The following is a 21,480-nucleotide window of genomic DNA, read 5'->3' on the forward strand; positions in this document are numbered from 1 at the left end:
AAAAGCAAAGTCCCGTGGGAAGCCGGGCTCTGCTGGGCTCTGCCTGTTCCTGCTGCTGCACCAGGAGCTCCTCTCGTGCCTTGGCTCAGGGTTCTCATGTCAAAGGCTGTGCCCCCTCCTCGCTCACAGCCCTCCATCCAGCTAGAGAGTATTCTTGTTCTCCGTGGCTGCTGGTCACACAGAGCAGTTCATAAGCTGCAATACCTTTTGTGGATACTTGTGATCATCTATTATGTTTTCAAGACAGTTACTGAATGAAGAAACAAAATAAGGGAATACATTCTTTCTCTCTGGCCAAATGACCACATTTGGCATCCTGAAAATGAAAATCTGAAGCTACAGGTTAATTTACAAAGTTAAAATATTATCTGATCTTATCGATTTCACTTATTTTTCCTACTAGGTTTTATATTCTCTTAGTTTGTTTCATGAAGCTTTGTGTTTTTCACTAATAAAATAAAGAAACATTTTCTATTCTCAGTGAGCAGAAGGTGATGTCTAAAGACTGACCTCTACCTATTTATTCCAGACAAGAAATGAACCACTCTATTTCAAATTTCTCATTAAATTCAGTTTCACAAATTGCTCCTATTTCACTGAAAAAAAAAGAAGCTTGTTTTTAAAAAGAAACACTGCCAGTGTCATCACCTATGAATACAAATTAGATATCACATTTGGTGAATATTTTTACACATGGGATACCTACATCTAGACACATGTGCCTATGCAGGATCTATGTACAACATATTTACACTGATGGACACTAATAAGAAAACACTGTGTACCTTCTGTACAAAGCAACTTTAAAATAAATTCATTTTAATCTACATAGCAATATTAGGAAGACTTTTAATTTGTTGTCTCTCATAGCAATTATCTAGGCAAAACAAGGGCTGGACATAAGATTTTTTTACATAATGTTGAGGTGGAGCTGAGTGCAGTTGAAAATTTATTGTATTAGACTTTATTCAACGATACCTTTCTAAATGATTCCATCTTTTGATCTATATTATGAGATCTTATACAGTTTATATTGACTTTTATCCCACTGCTCACAGATGGTTTGTAGTGAGGGCTGAACTTGCTTTGAAAGCAAAGGATGGAGAAAACCTGATTCCACTGAATGTTTAGTACAATGGCAAAAGTATTTATCTCCTAAAGAAGAACCCCTGGGTGATGTGTCAAACTTGTGCAAGGACCCTGCAGGAAGTCTATGCCCCCTGAAATCCACTTATCAGGCTGGCAATACCAGGGCTTTCTCTGGCCAAGTGGCTGAGCTTCTTTTCACAGCAACAGCCAATATCCCAAACTTCCCATCTCCTGCTAGGAATCTCAGCCATTTTTCTTGGCAGCAAAGTATTTTCTTCTGGGCTCAGAAAAGAGCTTAAATGAAAAAAGGTTAGACAAATAAATTCTGGTAATACAAATGCCTATTTTTAGCAAACAACAGGGATGAGAGAAATGGAAACACTGGAAGAAAGGCTGTGGCTGTATGAACAAGTGCAGCCCACGCTGCACAAACAAGCACCCCACTTGTTTCCCTCCGTGCCTTGGACCTGAGGGCTACATGGCTGAGAACTATAACTTAGAACTCTATTTCAAACCACAGTCTTAGAGAAGGATAAGGACAGAAGGAAAGCTGGGAAAAAAGGAACATGGCAAAAAGGAAGCAAAGAAAATGCTTGGGGAAGAAAGAGTCTCACAAAGGCATTGTCTCACCCACATATCTAGCAAGGGCTACCTGTAGAGGCAGCTTAAGGTAAGGAGGAACAGGCTGCTCCTCCACTCTAAACAAGACAGGTTCCCCTATAGCTATTGTTGAAATGAAAACAAAGAGCAGCAAAAAAGCCTGATACCAAAACACAACCCCCTGAAAACATCAAGGAACAGAAAACACTTTTATATTCTTCCCTCTCATCTGCCACAGGCAGCAGCGCTCACCTCTGGAGCTGGGGAAGGAATTGTTGAGCTGCTCCATCACTTCCTCCAAACCTGTGCTTGTGTCCTGGGGAGGGCTGAGCAGCTCATCCTCACCTGCAAAGCAAATCCACAGCACTGCATGAGAGCCTGTGCTAACAGCTTGTATTGCCTAAGTCCTCCTCAAAGCTAAGGCTGTTCACTCAGACACGTTCTGCTTAGTGTACAATAAAAATTTCAAGGTGAATTTTGTTGACTGTTACTGTTCTCTTTCTTTATAAGGATCTAAGGGAAACTAAATGAGGAATTTGAGACAATTAACACTATTTTAATTCATAAAAAGGGATTTAAGAAATTGACTCTGGTAAAAGAAGTAGGACAAATGTCTGCTAGGAACATCTAGTTCCATAAATGACACTCGTTTCAGCTTCTCTTGTTCTATTAATGGAAAAAGAAATTGCTGTTGTGAGTGCTGCTGTTGAGCAGCTTTCTAATAGAGCTGGGTTCATGTTGGCACTGCTTTGCCTAGCTGTGCAAATCAGTAGAACCCAGATTCTCATCTGCATCAGTATTAATATTTCTGACAGTTTAATTGCATCAGATTGGCGCTCCAAGAACACTCAATTGTACTGTAAAAGGGTTTAGCAGCAGTTTAATAAAGCGAAATACATTTCTGCCACTGAATAATTTCTATAACCTGATTATAGGGCAGCAGCTTAATGGGAAACTCAATACATTTGATTTTTACTGGATTTTTTTTGCTCATGGTTTCACATAACTGAAATCCATATGTTGTTTTTAATGCAGATCCTGCCTTCCAATATAAATAAAGCATATTGAAAAAGAAAAACCTAAAGTATGTACTTTAAGTGAGATTCTCCTTTTTTACTAGATGTCTTTTATCTCTATTAAAACACAAAAGCAATTTTGCCTGCTGTAATAACTGAGTTACATACTTCTTTTGAAAATTACTTAATGGCCTTTTATTCTAACATGTCGTGCCCTATTTGAGTAGGCAACTGTTTGATTTTCTGTTAACATTTACATTCTTTAAACGCTGAGGTGCTCCACGCCAGTGAAAAACCTAGAAAAAAGGATATGAAAGGAGCATTTCAGGGCTGCCTATATTTAAGCTGGGAGTTTAACAAGAATTATTCTGACCAAGAGTGATTCCTCCCACTCCAGCACAAGAAGTGGGATAGAGTGTCTGCAAGAAGCACTTAATTCATATAAATGATGGTCTTTGTATCAGCTTCTTTTATTCCATGAATGGTCTAAAAATAGTTGCTGAGGCTGCTTGCAGTGTGTTTGCCTTTTGAGTGGTGCTCGGCTCACACAAATCAACCCACACCATGAGTTACTTTCACATCAGGCACTGCACTGACAGAGGTGTCTTAGCAAAAGCTATGTCCTTGCAGCCTTTGCTGAATGTCAAGGTGAAAACTCAGAGTGAGATCTTGCTGCTTCAACCCAGGCTGAGGATTTTACCAGCCTGAAGAAAGCCTCCTGGCCCTAAAGAGCTCAAGAAAAGGGCAGTGGTTCTGCTGTCCTGGCCAAGAACTGAAGACAGGTACCAATTTCCAAATGTCCTCATAAGTGCTGATATAAGCTGCACTACATCAAAAATGTGCTAATTTTTTATTTAAAATTCATTTTTTTTCCTTATTTGGATTATTTTTTTCTTAGCATTTTCTTGTAAAGGACAAAATAAGACATCAGCCAAGCAACTTGACAGAAGTAAAGACACCTTCAGAGCTCAGTCTCCTTACCCAGAACAGCCTTTCCCGTTTGTGTTTCTACAAAAGGTTTAGAGGGCTAAGTGAGTCTCAAATATTCTGGTGGTACATGAACAAATTTAAGTTCAGAACAGCCTCTTGCCTCATGCACTTCAGAGAACCTCCTCTGCTGCTACGCTGCTGGGGGAGCAAGGCCAAGGATAAGGACTTTCCCACTGGGACGCCATGAGGAGAAAAGCAGAACATTTCTGCTTGCCCAGGTGTACTTCAAGTTAACAAGGAATAGGTTCTATTTGTAACTGAGGGTTTGAGGAGGTCACTGCTTTTGCCAAAACACTGCTGGTGGAACACCTTTCACAGCAATCTCTCCTCAGCAAAGCAGAAAGACAAAAGTGCAGTGGGTTTTCAAATGCAGAAACAGCTAAGGTGTAATTTTAAAGAGAGAAACATATAAAAGCTACCACTACCTTGCCTCATTGCCTGAAGCACCTTGAGATCCTCAGTATTCAGGCTTTCTCAAAAATTATGGCTCCCTCAATCCCGGGCACATGGTTGCTGCATGGCAGCATTATTTACACCCCCATTCTGGTTCCCTTCACAATTCAAGTGCATTTTAAGCTGTGCTCCAGAAAACTCTGAGCCTCGCAAGCAAAACTTTCTGGTGTGAAAGGACACCTCACAAACTGAATTAGCTGTGGTTTGTTAGCCTGGTTAGTAATTTTTTTTATAAGCTCCACTCCCTGCTGCCAACAGTGTGGCTCTGCTGAGTCTCAGTATGATCCTTCTGATAACATCTCACTGTCCTCCCACATACTGGCTCCATCAAACCAATCAAATAAAATCAAGCAATGTCTAAATATTTGCTTTAAAAAGTTTTAGCAGCTTATATGACTCTACCGTGTTAATCAATTAATTTCAGTCTCACAAGACAAGTGGGAATAATTTTCTATTATATTCCCAAATTAAAAGAAGCATATTTTTGTATTTTGTCCCACTAAAGGATGAAATAGAAACTACAAGACTTCTAATAAGATGGCTGGGAAATACTATCTTCCTATCTTTTCTTTTAACTGTATTTAAATTCATGTATTTTATGTGATGAAATTCATGACATTTCTCCAGAAAGCTGATGCAAATTACACCACTACTAATATATTTTATCTACTCTGTGTATGGCACACAAAACAAAATATTTGCCCACTGGTAACATGATTAATGAAAGGTCCATTTTTACTTATTCCATAAATTCCTGTTACCTGTGATTGTACCCTCAGTCCCAGGATTTCAACCTCAGCATTCCTAGAGGTACTATTTATTTCACATTTTTAACTGCAGATTGTACAGAACCCATCTTGTTTGATATTGTCATAGGCTGAAATTATTGCTCACATTTAGAATGGAAGAAAAAGCCTCCTCAAAAGCTACATTTCCCACCACAACAGCAATTTAGACACAGCAGAATGTGCCCTCCCATTAAATTTCTCACTGCCATTGACACTTTCACTAATAGCAGTGAAAAGCTCTCACTAATATACATAAAATAAATTTCTCTGTATGAAGCTGAATATTATCATCAGACTTGAAACATCATCTTGTTGAAGTAATATAAGTGCATTTGCTTAAAGACAGTGAAAAGATTGATTGCTTTTTTACTAGCAGAAAATCCTTGCCACTTGGTAATAAATACTTACTAATTTTGTAACAGACAGGAAATTAGGAAAGTGCCACATGGCAGTTACTAAAAGCACCAAAATAATAATTCCAACCTCCAGCTACAGAATATTATTATTTAACCTCACTCCACAACTCTTATGATGTTCATTATCACATGTGATGTGATACTTAGAAAAGCCACTAGATGAGCACTGCCTGTGAGTGACAGCTCCATCCTACTGATTGAGCCACAACATATTAAAAATAAGATCACATCATTTAACATGGGGATGACTAATCATACATTTAGTCTCTTAGCCATAATTAATATTATGTACATTTAAATCAGTCATGTCATGCTTCATAACTGAAAGTCAGTTTGAATAGAATAGTCAGCTTTTCAGCAGCACTTGTTTTCAGAAGTCAAGCCCTGGCTGAGCTTTGTGTTTAATATCAAAATATCCAAGCTACTGGGTACATCATGATCAAAAGCAAAGCCTGAATCATAATGAAGATGCAAAGTGTAAACAGCCAGATGACACTGAAGATCATTGCAAACATCTACTTCATTTCATTTCAACTAAATGGAAAAGTGTTTTCTGTCTTTAAGGATTTTTTTTCTGGAAAATGTGACATAATTATTTTTTTGTGACAACCTGAGCTTTGTTATCTTACCCACGGTTTCTGAAGTCTGGCTGCCAACTACACGAAGAAGCATTGGCTGACTGCTGCCTGACCTCTGCAAAGAGGTAGAAGGAGATGACAGTGTTGTACCATTCACCTTGGCATCTGCCTGTGGCTGAAATTGAAGGAAAAAAGTAAGACATTGCTATAACAGCTCACTACTTTATATCTCTGTAATTTTTATTTATTCCATGAATACACACAATTTTCAGTCTGCTTTTAAGCAAATTCATCCATGCAGCCAATGCATTTTAATTCTGAATAAAACAAGGAACAATACTAAATAAGAACATCAAAACCCGATTCCATATTCTCACTTGCAGCCTGTACAAAAACAATTTTGTACTTTCCTCTGACTCGCCTCTACAGATATGATTTCTGGGTATGTTCCCATTTATTGCAAATGCATGGTGAGCTCCGTGGCAGGGAAGAACGATGCATCTGACTCCATGTTCTCAGAAGGCTAATTTATTACTTTATTATACTATATTATATTAAAGAATACTATATTATACTAAAGAATACAGAAAGGATACTTACTGAATGCTAAAAAGATAATAATGAAACTTGTGACTCTTTCCAGAGTCCTGAAACAGCTTGGCACTGATTGACCAATGAGTCAAAACAGCACACACGGAGTCCAATCAAGCAATCACCTTGGGTAAACAATCTCCAAACACATTCCACATGAGCACAACACAGGAGAAGCAAATGAGATACGAATTGTTTTTCTTTTCTCTGAGGTCTCTCTTGCTGCCTTTCAGCTTCCCAGGAGAAAAACCCTGGGCGAAGGAATCATGTTCAGGGCATGTGAATGCCACACTCGTTATTGATAACACTTCTCACACTGTTTGGAAAATCACTCTCAGAGACCCAGAAGAAATGCCTGAGGACTCACCTGCTCCAGCAGCTGCCTCAGCCTGTGCAGCTGCGATTCCAGCTGTTTGTTGTGATCCTCCAGGATCTGCATCCTGGCCTCCAGGCGGCCCTTGTGCTGGCGAAGCAGCTTGGCTTCTGCAATGAGCTCAGCGTCGCGGGGGCTCTGCGGGGAGACCGGCATCATCTCCGGGGGGGACGGCAGTGGGGACAGACCCTTGTGCTCGTGCTGCTGCTTCAAGCGGTCGTACTCTGCCTGCAGGTTCCTGTTGGGAGGTGACAAGGGGGAAAAGCTTTATGGCCCTGCACAGGGCAGTGACAAGGCGCTTCCTCTGGTGTGGTGTGATGTGTCTCACTTTTCAGGACCCACCTGCACCAGCTGCCTTTCCCTCTCCAGAATCCACACACCTGTGGGCTCACTCCTTGCAGATCCGCACGGATCTGGTATTAGACGGATGTGTGGTTCAAGTTGCCTAAAGGCTCTTGGCATCACCAGAACTCACAACTGATTCCCTCCCAGGGCACCTCATGCAGGAGGCTCCAGACACCCTCCCAAAGCCAGGACTGGTCTGTCCTGGGCTCAGCCCTCCCTCAGCTTCCTGCCCTTTATCCTTCCCAGCAGAAGTGGCACTGCCAGTTCCCTTCCACACATGGCTGCACCTGAGGGGTCACTAATGCTAGAGGAGGACTCAGAGCTACCACAGAACCTCACAAACACTAAACCAAAGCGGGTGCCACCTGGCTGGCTGATCTGTTTTACAGATGAGAAACACTGGAGAGGCAGCCACACAAAAAGGCAGAGCAAAACACAGAACTTGGCTGTCACTCGGGTCACATCGCTCTCCTCTCTTCAGATCTGCAAATGCATTTCCAGCCTAGGGCTAAAATTATCAACTGAAGATAAGAATTAGTGACCCGGTCTGTTGAACTGAATTGCACTGGCTTTTGGGGCTACAATTTTCATCTTCTTGGTCCTGCCTAGAGTGCTACTGTCCACTGTAACTTTATGGCACTGCTAAGCTTGTTCTTTTATTCCATAAAACTCCAATTTTGCTTCAGTAAAACATTCCATAGATTAATATGATCTATAGTGTTCCACTTGAAAAAAAAAAAAAAAATGTACCAAGCAGGGAAAGCACAGAAGGTAAGAAACTGAAGCATTGTTAAAGGTAACAGTCCAAAACCACAAAAATAGTAACTCGTAGCAGAAACTTCATAGGCAAGGGAAGCCTAACAAACTGCACTGGGATTTTGTTGCTATGATGTTCTTTTACAGGTTCTCAGAGGGGGAAAAACGGCTCAATGCTCTGGTAACTGCTTACTCATCACAAGCAGTGACCCAGATTTTACTTTTTCAAACTTGCTCTTATTTGAGGTTGTGAGAACAGACACCTTTTTCCAGTTCTGCCTGCAAACCACAACACACTCTGACAGTTTGGTCTGGAAGTGTAACAGCACCTAGGAAACCTCCCAGAAAAACACTTCTAAAAGAACATTATTGTGACCAGAAGGAGAACTAAAGCAGAATGCATCATTTCACATGGGTGAGAAAGCAATGCCAAGGACAAAGACAAGCCACTGACTGTTCTCCAGAGGTCCCTGAGCTCCTCAGCAGCTGCATGATGGACATGTCCTCACCTGGGCCCGTGGCACCGCCCACAACACGATCTCTAAGGGATGTCTGACCTACATGATCCCTCCTCTGCAGAAATTTTAAATTATTAAAAAGCAAGAGCTAATAATTTTTAACTTCGAGCTGTTCCAAAATTCAAGATTTCCTTCCTTAAAGCCCACACAAAGAGGGATAACTATAGAGAGGGTTTTTTTCCAATGAATTTTTTTAATGAAATACTGAGTTTCAAGTTCATGAAAATTATCTAGAAAAAAATGGCTATCTGTACTGGGAATAGATATTGTCATGTAAGTTATGTCTTCCGCCTGACTTAAGCTGTTCTGATACTTCTAGCTGAACAAACTGGTGAATAATTAATAAAAATACAAAAGGGAATAGGAATGAACATGACAACATGTTCATTACACATGGTGCTATTGCTGGCTGAAGTTTCTACAGGAATGATCATTAAGGCTGCTTTTCACCACGTCCGTAGATAGGGGATATCACTACCCCATGAGGAATTTCTCAGATGCACAATGCAGGCAATGTTCTATGAACAGCAGACTCAGAAGTTTGAAGTGCTATAAAGCAAAAGATAAAACATCACCCTAAGGGAAGCTAAATAAATGCACTTGGTCATACTTACAACATACTCAGATACCTTGCTACAAAGAAATCTACAATTATCTCCTGTATCAATATAGAGAAGTCCTTCCAGTAACAGTGGTATTGAAATAGAAGTAAGGACCAGGGAGTAATTCAGATAAAAATCCTTTCATATCTGATAAAAAATAATGAAAAATCTTTCTGAAAGCCTACAGAAAAAAAAAAGTGAGAGATACTGTATATTTTCCAACCAGAGGTATGTCTAGATTTGGGAGTTCTGTAATTAAATACTATAATACTTTTGTAACAAAGGCATGTAATTTTGAAGGATGCATGTAGGTTTGCCCAGTGCACCTGTATTGCTGACTTTCCAACTGCATCTACACAGTCCTCCATCCAGAGAACTGAGATTCATCATAGTTTCAGAGCCATAAGAGTGATCTGCGGTGCCTCTGGCTGTCTCAAACAAACAATGCTGCTGCATGTACTGGGAAAAGGATCCCTTCTTCAGTAACAGAATACTCAGAAAACCCCATATATTCCATTTATAATGTTTGCAACACTTTGAGGCATTTGTGTAGAAAAGTGACATAGGAAGCATGCAGTGCAACCTTGATTTATGCAACTGTACAGAGCTGAGTAGTAAAGAGTGCATGAATTATGAATCACATCTATCACTGGCAGCATTAATTGCCTGGTGACAGAAATCCTAGTGGACTCTTTTTGCTGAGTAGTTCTCTCAAAGGCAATTGAGAATTTGTGAATTCATGTTATTTCTCGTCTCCCTACAGAAAATCAGTGGTCTGAAGAAACAGACAAAGATGGTAGCTGAACCACCTACCCCCTGTCCCTCACTAGAGTGACAGTGTTTACTCAGGATGCTTCACACTCAGAAGATCTAGTTCCCCGTCAATGCCAAAACAAATACCAAGAGGAGCCACAGCATGTTTAGAAATGCATCACTTTCTTGCTGTTGGCAACTGTACAGAAGGAACTTATGTGAGGAGGCCATTCATCAGTCTTCAGATTTGAAGGAACACTGAAACAGGGCAGCTTTGAGATTCAGGGTGTCTGCTTTCCCTGGTGGCACACCGCCCACTGCACTCCCACTGCAAGTCAGGAAAAGCAAGGAATGGCAAATAGCTCTGCCTGGAGGTCTCATTTACTTAGTTCTTGTTCCAGGACAGCTCAGAGCTGGGAGGAAGAGTAGAGAACATGAGAGAAGTCCTCCTCTTACATACAAGACCAGAATTCAACTGAAATATTAGGAAACATCCAATTTCCTGACTCATTAAAATAGCAGGAAGGTATTTTAATTATTTGCAAAAAGTTTTGACTTTGTCAGTGTAGAACCACATGCTTTCTTATTTCTATTTAATGCCACTACAGTACATCCTAGTCAGTACTACCTATCCTACTGTATAACCTATGTAATGTATTGCTTTAGATGGACAACAAAAACTTGTCTTCTCTCTCTCTGAAATACATTCACTCTTGAGGAAATAGTTTTAGAGAGGGTTTTATAACTGGATTTTTCTTTTATATTGCAATACAGTCATAATGCCTTCAATAGCAAGATTGCTTTTTGTCTATTGAATTCAGAAATGGTCTTATCACAATATTCCATGGGATGCAAAACTCTAAAACTCAAATAAAACATTTTCAGCCATTGAAAATATTCTCTAAACTGCTCACATTTTAACAAATATAAATTATTTAGTAGTCAAATCTTAGCCATACATTATTTAAGGAAGTCATACTTACAAGCTACAGAAGCACCAAGGTCTTAAAATGCTAGCAGATAAATAATGAATATCTAACAAGAGGTCCTTGGAGCTGACAAAACCTGAGTCAGAACCACATCACAGCTAGGTTAGTTCGTAAGTTAGAGAATGCATTTCAGAAGAATTCAAAATAGGCAATAGAGCTTTTAAACTGTCCAAAAGCAAAACCTCAGAATTACAATTTCAATGAGTCTTTTTCATTTAAGTAACAAGTCAAGATGGAAATACTTGGGAGGCCAGAAACTGTAGCTGAAACCCAAATGGAGGTCAGAATTCAATCAATGGCTCAAAAGCAGCAAAGCAAAAAGGAAAGGGCTGTTTTAAAAAGCAGGAAACTGTGGAGAGCAGAAGAAAAAAAGAGAAATGACAATGAGGTGCCAGTATCACAGCACTGCTTCCTCTTGGTACTTGACACTTGAGGCATCACTTGTGGCTGCTTTCCTGGGAGCTGCTGAGAAGTGACTGCATGCCCTGACTCTTACAGTAAAACAGCAGAGAGAGCTAAACCTGGGTTAGCAGAAGTTATCACAAGTGTATGCAACAGGAGTTATGTCAACACAGGTGGCAAAGGGCGACTCCTGCACCACATCCAGCTCAGCAGTGGCAAGAGATGAGCCCTGGTACAAAGGAGTGTCTTCATCCCAAGGCAGTAACAAAAGTTTACATGGAGGGTGTTTCAGGATATGCATGGGAAAGAAGATGTGCTCACCCACTGGAACCAGGTTCACACAAGGAATTAGGTGTCAGATTGCTGATTACATTTGGCAACAGCCAAGAAAGGTTTACACAAACTCGACGGAGGAGAACGGCTAGAAAATGGGAATCTAAAGACTGTTTTCAAAAGTAGGTAAGTTACATGAATACCTCCTGACTGGTCCTGTCTGAAGAGCTTATTTTTCTAAACAAGAATCAGTGTTTCATCCATAAACTCATGGTCATCTGGCTGTGACAAGCAACCAGGACAGCAAGAACTTGTTCACTTTTCAGGAGCTACCTTACATTTTACATACAAGTTATTTATAGCAGTTTGCAGAGACAAAAGTAATGATTTTGTCATAATCAATGAAAATCAGAGCAGTGTGAGACAGAGCCAGAGCTCTCTGTGCCTGCTGGGTTGAGCACTCACAAAAGGCAAGGCTGCCTGTGGTGGCATCCCATCCGTAACTGTGCCTTCAGCAGTACAAATGAGAAAACCTTATGGACTACTCCTCTATTTTAATTCAGGACTGGCAAACTTCAAACCAGGTATTTTTAAGGTATAATTCCTGCCAGAGATCTTTTACCACCCCTCATCTGTAATTGCTAAATTAAATAAAGCCCATGCAGAAATTTAAGGCATGAACTCTCAAAGGGCTTTTTAGCTTGTTTAACTATCTATCTCCATGGTATACTAGCTTTCATATACTACATTTCTAATAAAAAACTATTCTGCTTTAAAAGCCACCCTCCGTTCTGCTAGACAGCTTATTTTGTATACAGAGAGAAAAGCATTATGAATTTTTCCTTCTTCCATGATTCACCACATAATGCTGTTTAAAAAAATAATACACATCTCCTGGAAATGAAGCTATCTTATCATCTGTATTGTACTAGCTTATCATCTGCATTGTACTAGATATTTTTTAGCTACAGTCCTGAACATGCAAAGTATCATGTCTTATTTCAAAATACTGATTTTTCTTCACTTCAGAAAGTACTTGGGCTTTATGTGCTGTGTAGCTGGAAGTTTGTGGTTTGTTTCAAACAAAATCTCCCTGCTGTTCAGTGAGCGAGAGCTTTGTTTACTACAGCTTTCTGTGTGAAACATTGTCCTCATTCTTGATGCCTACAATCTTCTCCATTCTCCCAGACCCTCCTGATAAAAAGTCTCTGATGGAGTCACTGTAATTGATTAGCACCATCCAAAGAAGACATACATGGAGAGAAGATCTATGACACTGCCAACTCCTGCATTATTTCCTTGACAAGTCTAAGGTAAATGATTAGTGCATTAAACCCTCAATGTAAGCAGAATTACCTAACTCTTACAGAAGCAAGGGAAAAAGCATGAAAATGCCAACAGACTGTACTATAAAAGCTGAAGATAGTAGAAGACAAACAAACCCTTTTTTTTTTTTTGGTAGAACTAAGCGATTTATATCTTACAGTCTCATTTTGATAATTCACAGTTGTAATTACCAATCTTCCAGGGTCAAGATCTCCTGGTTTTTGTGCTGATGGCCCAAGATTCCAGAGTACTGTATAAAGAGGACTGCAGTGCTCTTCAAGTCATGCTTCAAGTATCCATCTGGGGGGTTTTTTAAGGTGATTAATGGAATTAACTTCAACTAAATTTGAAGTTGTGATACTTTGTATTGAAAGACTAAAGAAATGGCAACAAGCAACACCAAAGAAAGAGAAAGAGGACCCAGCTTTTACCCACTATGAAATTACTTATTTGTCAGAAAAAATGCAGTTCTATAAGTAATTTTATCCCTAACAATTTTACCAAACTGAATTCCATCTAACTGTACAGTATAATTATTTTGCAGACTTTTTACTCCAAATTCAGCAGCTGGTGGTATAACCCACCTGTTTTCCTCCTCCAGGTCTGCGAGGATTCTCTCCAGCTCCCCTCTTTCCTCGCTCTCCAGAGAAATCAGGATCTGGGCAGGGCTTCGGGGCTGGCTCAGGGGGGACTCCTGGTTCAGACTTTGGCAGTAGTGCTGGATTAACAAGTGTTCATCATCACTGGAAAACAGAGCAGGGTAAAACAGGCTGTTCCCTTCCTGCTTTTCAGCTTCACAGTGAATATGAGGAGATGATTCACTCCCAGTCTCTCATTTCTTACAAAGAGATTTGCTGAACTCTTTGTAACCAACAGCAGAGCAATGCACCTTAAAGCAAAATCTGCTGACCTGTTTCACTGAGTCTCTGGTAATTTTCCTTCTCCGCAGAGACCACCTCCCTCCTTCTCTGCTTCTTGGATACTTAAAGCCAAGTTTTGCAACAGCTGACATCCTCAGCTCCCCTCTTTTGACAAACTTCAATTATAAATTTGCTTGCAAAAAAAAGCAATCTTCTGCTGCCTGATCTGCACTGTGGAAGGGTCATTCAAGCAAGGCCAATGCATTTATTTTTGTACCGACAAACTCTCCTTATGTATTAAGTGTGTGCTTTATTTATAGTTTTTAATCTACAAAATTCTAAATTAGGTAAACAAAGAAAAAACCCTGAACTAATATAATAAAAGTATGTTATTTTCCACTCAGATGTTTGGCTTATTTTTAATTTAAAAGTGATGTACGCTTTCAGAATACAAATATATTCTATTCAATACATGGGATCTCTTCCTCTATTTCTATTGCCCCTGAAGTTGTCTGGCATCTGAAAACAGAAATATCTCTGGAAAAGGAAATACAATTCTGAAGTCCTCAATCACCTCCCAGAACTACATGGATTGTTTTAGGTGTGGTTTAGGTGCTAAGGAGATGCATCCAAGCCCTAAAAAGGCAACTTACAGCAGAAGTCACTGAGAAACCATGAAAGGTATCCCTTGACACCATAGGACAGGGTCAATAAAAATGACACTGCTGTTGGAGATCTCACAGAACAAAATAATTCAGTCTAGTCAGTCCAGGGTTTTTTCCTGTTGTGTTTCTAAACCAGAATTTAACAGGCATTTTGAACAGCTGTTATTGTTCAAAAATTATAATTTTCCTTGTTTTCATTTGTTCCTGAAAATGTTAATGATGCAATTTTATGACTGCAGGAGTGCCAAAGCAGTGCAGAGTACATTAACATTAGTTCATAAAAGAGAAGTATTAATTTTTCACAAAAGGAGAGGCCTGCCAGTTCTTAAATTTATACTTTCATGAAGCACTTCAGCTGTGATTTCCTTCAAACCACTGCTTTGCATTTATAAATATTCTTACAGATCTTAAGTGAATTAACTGTGAACAAGTGACATAACTATTGCAGTAAAATGTCACTTTACAAGCATAGTCTTTTTGTGTGATTTTCAGCCTGCACAGACATTTTATACATCATTGCATTGACATTACATAATGAAACGTTTTGTGATATATAAATATAAATGTTGTGTTTTTATTTCCTGTCTTCCTTGTTTCCATCTATCACTCTACCTGTACTGATTAGCCAAATAATCCAAACCCTGCAAGAATAACAAATAATACTTAGGCATAATCTGATGAGCAAAACCAAAGTAATTACAGTTGTGAATTCAGGGTAAACTTTTGATTTTGCTTCAATTTGTATCTATCTGGAGAATATTTCTTCCAAAATTCAAAATGAACCGTTTTATTCTCATTTTAACAGTTGAAACTGAGGAACAAACTGGATAGTTAACTTATTAATTGAATCATGCTAGTACAACTTCCAATTGATCAGAAAAATGAACTGAACAGGAAGACCAAAGTGTAATACAAGAGATACAGTGTATGCATGATTTCTGTGACAAGGACACTGAAATATTTCAGTGGGACAACACAGAATTTCATCTCTTAGAGCATTACTACAATCCACAATAATACAAAATTAACACATGACTTGGAAACAGTTTTCACTAACTGCATGAAACTTACTGACATTGCATCAATATTAGTTTTGAGGGGTCATTTTAACTTTCCCCATTTACCAATACAGGGGTCATTTTAACTTTCCCCATTTACCTTAAAACAATGTACTTGGTTCTAAAGGAGATTTTATTTCATAACAGGTAGGCAACAATCCTACCAAGTCAAAAGTGAAACTATTTTGAAACAAAGAAACAGCTTTATTGCTGTCCAAGAGCATTCTGAGCTCACATGCTCAGAATCAACCTCACGAAATGCTGTTCATTTGGAATCTCATTTTAAGTGAATGAAAATTGGCCAGAATTCTGTGTTGTAAAGGACTGCTACAAATTTAATTGTCTGAATTTTCATAAAAATCCATCCCTTAAACTGTGATAAGCATGACATCACGTAGAATAGATAACAATGTTTTTAGAGAAGTCGGGGTTTCATATCTGATTGATTTAGAATCCATGCTATGGCTTCTGTTACACAGTTAATGAACCAAGATCAAATTTTCACAAACAGCCATGAAGTAGCTGCTTTTGTGCTGCCTTCAGAAACATTACCCACAGTTACTTCTGTGTCCTTTTATTCAGAGAATAAACAACACCAAGAATATTATAAGAGGAGAACCACAAACGGTTTCAGTGAGTGATTTAACTATCTCTCAAAAATCAAAACTCTTATTTATAACTCTACATTTAAAGTAATACAATGAATGCTTGTCAGTGATCTGTCAAACTTCCAGTTTACTACTGCTAGTATTTCACGGTGATGATCAGTCCCTCCTGCCTTACCCTTGCCAAGTATTTCAGGTATTTGTACGCCAAAGATTTCTGTTTAGCCTCACTTATGTTCTGTATGACACTTCTCCCACACCAACATTTTCTAGCTACCAGCAATTTAACCATGTTTAAGCTTAAACTAAGATAGAAGGGTTTTTTGTATCTTTGTCCTTAGAACTCATCGGACAAAGACCGTATTTTGATTATGGAAATTATTTGCTGAATACATCAGTAATTTCTGGAAATAAATTAGTAGTTTTAATTTTGAAGGTATCAATCATTTGTTGTATAAATTTGGTATTAAGCTATAAGCCATTAATCCAGACACTATGATACAAATTGAAAGGACATGAGCACATCATTAATTCGAACCAGATGTGATACATGGCCATGCAAATTCAGCACTACAAAATTTCATTACAAGTTATTAACCTTCCCAAGAAAATACATGTCAAAACCACGGAAACAGCCTACTTACATGCTCTCATTAGGTGAAATACTGTCATTTAGGTAAGAACCATTGGTGTTCTCCATTTCTGCTAGCCTGTGGAAAAATAAACAAGACTCATTAAAACCAATTATGTTTTTCAAAAACTTTATTTGTTCTAACATTCTGGAAAGAATTAAAGAGCGTGATGTTTCTGATGAATTTGAAACTCAAATTAATTTACACTCGCTGTTGATTACCAAAAGGTTTTGCAATAAGCTATCACAAAAGATTGTTTGCTGCAATGGCCTGGCTAAACTCACTTCTAATTAGGTTTTCAACCCTTTCTCTGAGGTTATATTCCAACTTCTCTCAATTAATTAACTCCAAAATCAAAGAAAAGCCTTAAGATGCCAGGGGATTACACAAATTGCTTTGTACCTGGCAATGTCATTGTCCAAACTGTAACAATCAGTCATTTCTCATTAGTTTTCACACTCAGCCCCTCCTAAACATCCTGGCATAATTCAGAAACCCCTCTCCTGATCAAGAGATACTAGAGGAGAGAAAGAGGCCAGAATAACTATTTTTCATTATCCCAGCCCTTGAAAATTTACTTGCTTCGTGGAAAAAAACATTTTCATATTTGTGCAATTAATCCACTTTTTGATTCTTAGGAGCAGTATGAAAGCAGAGAATTGAACTAAAGCAGTGATATATCATTATTTTAATCCTCCAAATCAAGGAAAAATCCTGTTTGTGGCATTTCATGAGGTGAATTAACATTACAATGACACCTGAGATTCATATGAGAGTTTGGAGGCTTCTGCTCTTCTGTTGTATCAGGGTCCATATTAAAAACTAAAGCTTGTATAGAATCACGGAAGGGTTTGGATTGGAAGGGGCTTTTAAAGGTCTCCAGTCCAACCCCCTGCACTGAGCAGGGACATCTTCAACTCAAACAGGTGGCTGAGAGCCCCATCCAGTCTGACCTTAAATGTTTTCAGGGATGGGGCATCTACCACTTCTCTGGGCAACGTGCTCCCAGTGCTTCATCATCCTCACTGCAAAAATTCCTTCCTTACATCTAGTCTGAATCTGTCCTCTTCTAGTTTAAAACACTACCTCTTGTCCTATTGCCACAGGCCCTGTTAAAGTATCAGTAACTCAGCACACAGCTTAATGAGGACCCCAAGGGACCCAAAAACCAATTCTGACCACACAGGTGCTCTGGCATGCAAGTTAGGACAGGCTGGTTAACAGCAACCAGAGACGATGCTCTTGCATCCCAGAGCCTGGAAAGCAAAACCCCAAATTTTATGTTTCTTTAAGAAGTGCTCAGGTATCCTCTAGCTCTTCTTTTTAAGTAATTTTAGAGAAAGATCTGCCTAACGTCCAGCTGGTCTCATACCTGCTAGCATAATGTTCAATGCGTGAATGAGTATCATCGTGTGAGAGCTGAGGGGACGAGGCAGGCCTATAAGGCAGAAAACACTGATTAATCACAAACAATACCCCTTTAAAAGTAAAAAGACACTTAGCTATGCCTATACCCTCACATGTCTATGCCTTATGCCACGTTTGATAAAAAGCAAGTTAGAACTCCAGGCGCTGTGTGTGCCTCCTCAAGCCATCAGTGCAATGTTGTGTGGTGCCACACTGGGGATCTTTGACCATTTGCAATCCATCTGTTGCCACGACTCTTCTTCACACCAACTCCCAAAGGAATCTCTTCCAAAGGCTTTATAGAAGAGCTTTCACCCTGGTTTTCCCTTCACATCTGCCTCCTTCATTGGCATTTCTGCTTCACGTGCAGCCCTGCACAGGCTGCCAGTGTCCTGCTGGGAACCTCTCCTCTGCCTCCCACCCTGCTCCAGTGCCTGCTTCCAGCACATCCCTTAAAGGAGCCTTTAAAGAATTATTCCACGAGCAGCTAGAAATAAATACAAGTATATAATGTCTGAAATGAGCCTTTAATAACATACTGCAGACACTGATGATTTTGCCTAATGTCTTCCAAGAGTTGCAATCTCAGTGGTAGCTCAGTGTGTTATACAGGGGGACAATAAATTATGTTGGGTTTTCTGTCTGACAGATGGCATGAGGTCCTCTTCAGTTTTCTGTTGATGAAAACAATTCATAGGACTTTTCTTGTCAATTATTGTTTCTTATAGCCTTACCTCTGGAAAACATCAACATTAAATTATGTTGCCAGTGCAGTTCAGACAGCATTCTTTGCTGCCATGTGGGATTTAGCCAATCTATGTGTATTGAGAGGTGCCAGATTAACAAAAAGTGATGCAGCTTCCCAAACTGAATGGCAATTTTATACTTTTGCTAAATTTCAACTGCCCTTTACTCCATCTCTGCTGACTCTCCTTCTAGAACTCCTGACTGAGGAAGGAATTTCTCCCTATTTTTAATTGTTGGATACTGTGGTTCAGGCTGGGAATGCCCCAAAGTGATTGTATATTGCATTGCACAAGCTGACAGGTTTTGTATTTACTGGTTATAAACCAAAACTGTAACAATCTTCTGGTTTGTAATGTTCCCATGTTAGGAGTTTGACAATCCTGCTGTAAATCTACCAGACTTCTCAGCTTCCAGGTTTCTAATCAGCCTCCAAAGGGCTCTAGACTAGGATCCTTCTGAACTCACAGAGTGTATGCTGGATACACATACAAATCAAGCACCATCATTAATATCTCTTCTCACAGAACAGCAAAGTTTTTCCTCTTTGAGATATTATAGGCCAAGTATAACAAATCTCATTTTGTCTTTGAAATGAACTTTGGCCTCTACTTTTACTCATCACATATTCAAGCATTACTACAGCACACCAGAGCACAGAGTTCCTCAGTGCAGCAGCGATTCAGTGGATGGGAGAATTGCTTCTCTGTGACTATATCCCATTCTGTGTAAAAATGAGTAGGGAAGGGAGGGGAAAAGGATGCCATTTCTTTAGAGCAGTGGATCACGAGGCAGGGTAACAATGGTTTTCTGATAAATTGAAGTGACCCACATTTTTTCTATTTTTTGGTCATACAGCAGATGTTACAGTGGTCTTAACTGGTACCATCAATGCAAGAAGAGGCCTTGTTTTCAACACACACACAAATGTTGATGCTAATACGGTGCATAGACTAGGAAATATGTGTTAAAAGTAGCTTCAATTTTGAGTTGAATAATTCTCAGTGCCTCTCACCCTGGCATTGCACATGTATTTGTACCAGTAGGAAAGAAGGGACAGCACTTGGCTGGGATCTACTGGGCAATGAGATGTCTCTTTTTGCAGTACTGCATGGCAAAAAGTCAGGCCTGAATGCATGAATATATCCTTGCTGTCTTGAAATGATGCTGCAACTTCAGAAGTGACCAAGTTGTGTAATACATATAAAAAGATATTTTTTAAAAGACAACATGATGTGTGACTTGTTGGAGTTGATTCTGCCAGCTGCAAGCAGGGAGTGAGGCTACAATTCCAGGTTTGTCCCTACTTCAGAACATACTGCAATGGAGATACACCTCAAACAGCTTCTTAGAAGTTTGCTTAAGAAAGCAAACCTGCTAGAGAAGATTGCTTTGTGTTGAATTCAGCTGCTCAGAGGTACTTTTGCCAGTCTCTGAGCAAACTTGAGAACGATTGTGCTGTATTTTACACACTCTTAGTGACCGACCACCTGTGCTACAGCTCAGAGTCCTTCCTTTCTGAGCACACATACTCAGCACACCTAATCAGCTCAAACAGTCAGCAGGAAGGCCGAGTGACACAGCCAATATTTAGCCAAGATAACCATCCCTTTCACAAGGGCTCCACAGCTGCCTTGTTCAAGCTGGGGTCTGCAGGAGCAGCCTGGGAATTCTAGTCAAGTCAAGTGCTGACCAAGTGGCAAGCACCACCTTCCTGCAATTCCCTGCACCCCTGGAGACCTGGATGGCAGGATGAGGGTACTTTTCTTTGTTCAGCATTTTAGTTGATGCTTCCTGAAAGTGCAGGAACAAGTACATTGTCTTTGTATCATTGCACCATCACAGTTCAAGTCAGACACACATTCTCACAACTTGTGAACTGTCCCTTTAATGCCTGGCAAGCAGTGTATCTGGGCAAAATAGTGGATCATAAGCAGTAAGAACCATTAACTTAAACAGAAAAAATTATCTATTTATAAGCAGTTCCATGTGTACCATGTTGGTGTCAGAACAGCACTAGCATTGCTGAGTGCTGCCACGTGATGCTTTTCTGAGGATAACCAGAAAACTGGCATGAGAACACCAGAAAAAGGCATGAGTGTAGAAAACACAGGAAAATGTTATGATAACTGGTTTGTCTGCTGAAGCTGGAATCACCCTGTAAGCAAGAAAAAGCTTTAAATCTGGGTAGCTCAGTAACTTGAATTGCAGGTCAAGTGCTACAGCATGAAGGAAAGAAATAAAGTTAGCAGAACAAAATTAAGGGCAATTCTTTCCAGCCACTATTAGTTTTTTATTTTTCTGCTTCCTTGTCAGACCAGATGGAAGGATTATGTTCTGGAAGACACCTGAGTTAGTCTGACAAAAAGTGCAACCTTTCTGCACAAATCCTGCTCCTCAGTATTTCTCAAGTTTTCTCAAGTATTGCATGTGAGTTAAACTCCCTGTAGTATGTAACAGCAAACCTTTGGTGTGAAGTTATCAATGTTATTACTGTAACTAGAAATGACCATGTTATGACAGCTTAATCTCATATTATGTCAGACACAGCGATGGCACTCCACACAATCCAAGCTTTCTTTGAATGTTACTTTTAACTTTGCAATTGTTCTGAAATATAAGGAATCTAGATCCATAGTTGCATCTATAAA

General features: G+C 39.5%; 1 protein-coding gene across 8 annotated transcripts in view; it reads right to left on the minus strand.

Annotated features, from left to right (window-relative positions):
• DMD (dystrophin) overlaps positions 1–21,480 on the minus strand; it is a 1,148,466-nt gene that overhangs the window by 14,459 nt on the left and 1,112,527 nt on the right. For 7 of the 8 annotated variants that reach the window (XM_041472370.1, XM_041472371.1, XM_041472365.1 and 4 more), the window contains 6 exons: positions 18,051–18,116; positions 16,691–16,756; positions 13,443–13,601; positions 6,889–7,132; positions 5,982–6,105; positions 1,942–2,034 (listed from right to left, as the gene is read on the minus strand). In XM_041472370.1, coding sequence (XP_041328304.1) covers positions 1,942–2,034; positions 5,982–6,105; positions 6,889–7,132; positions 13,443–13,601; positions 16,691–16,756; positions 18,051–18,116 — 752 coding nt within the window. The remainder of the gene's footprint in view (positions 1–1,941; positions 2,035–5,981; positions 6,106–6,888; positions 7,133–13,442; positions 13,602–16,690; positions 16,757–18,050; positions 18,117–21,480) is intronic. The other variant, XM_041472368.1, reaches the window with a different exon arrangement.

This window comes from Pyrgilauda ruficollis, unplaced genomic scaffold (assembly GCF_017590135.1).
Source record: "Pyrgilauda ruficollis isolate IOZ18807 unplaced genomic scaffold, ASM1759013v1 scaffold29, whole genome shotgun sequence".
NCBI lineage: Eukaryota > Metazoa > Chordata > Aves > Passeriformes > Passeridae > Pyrgilauda > Pyrgilauda ruficollis.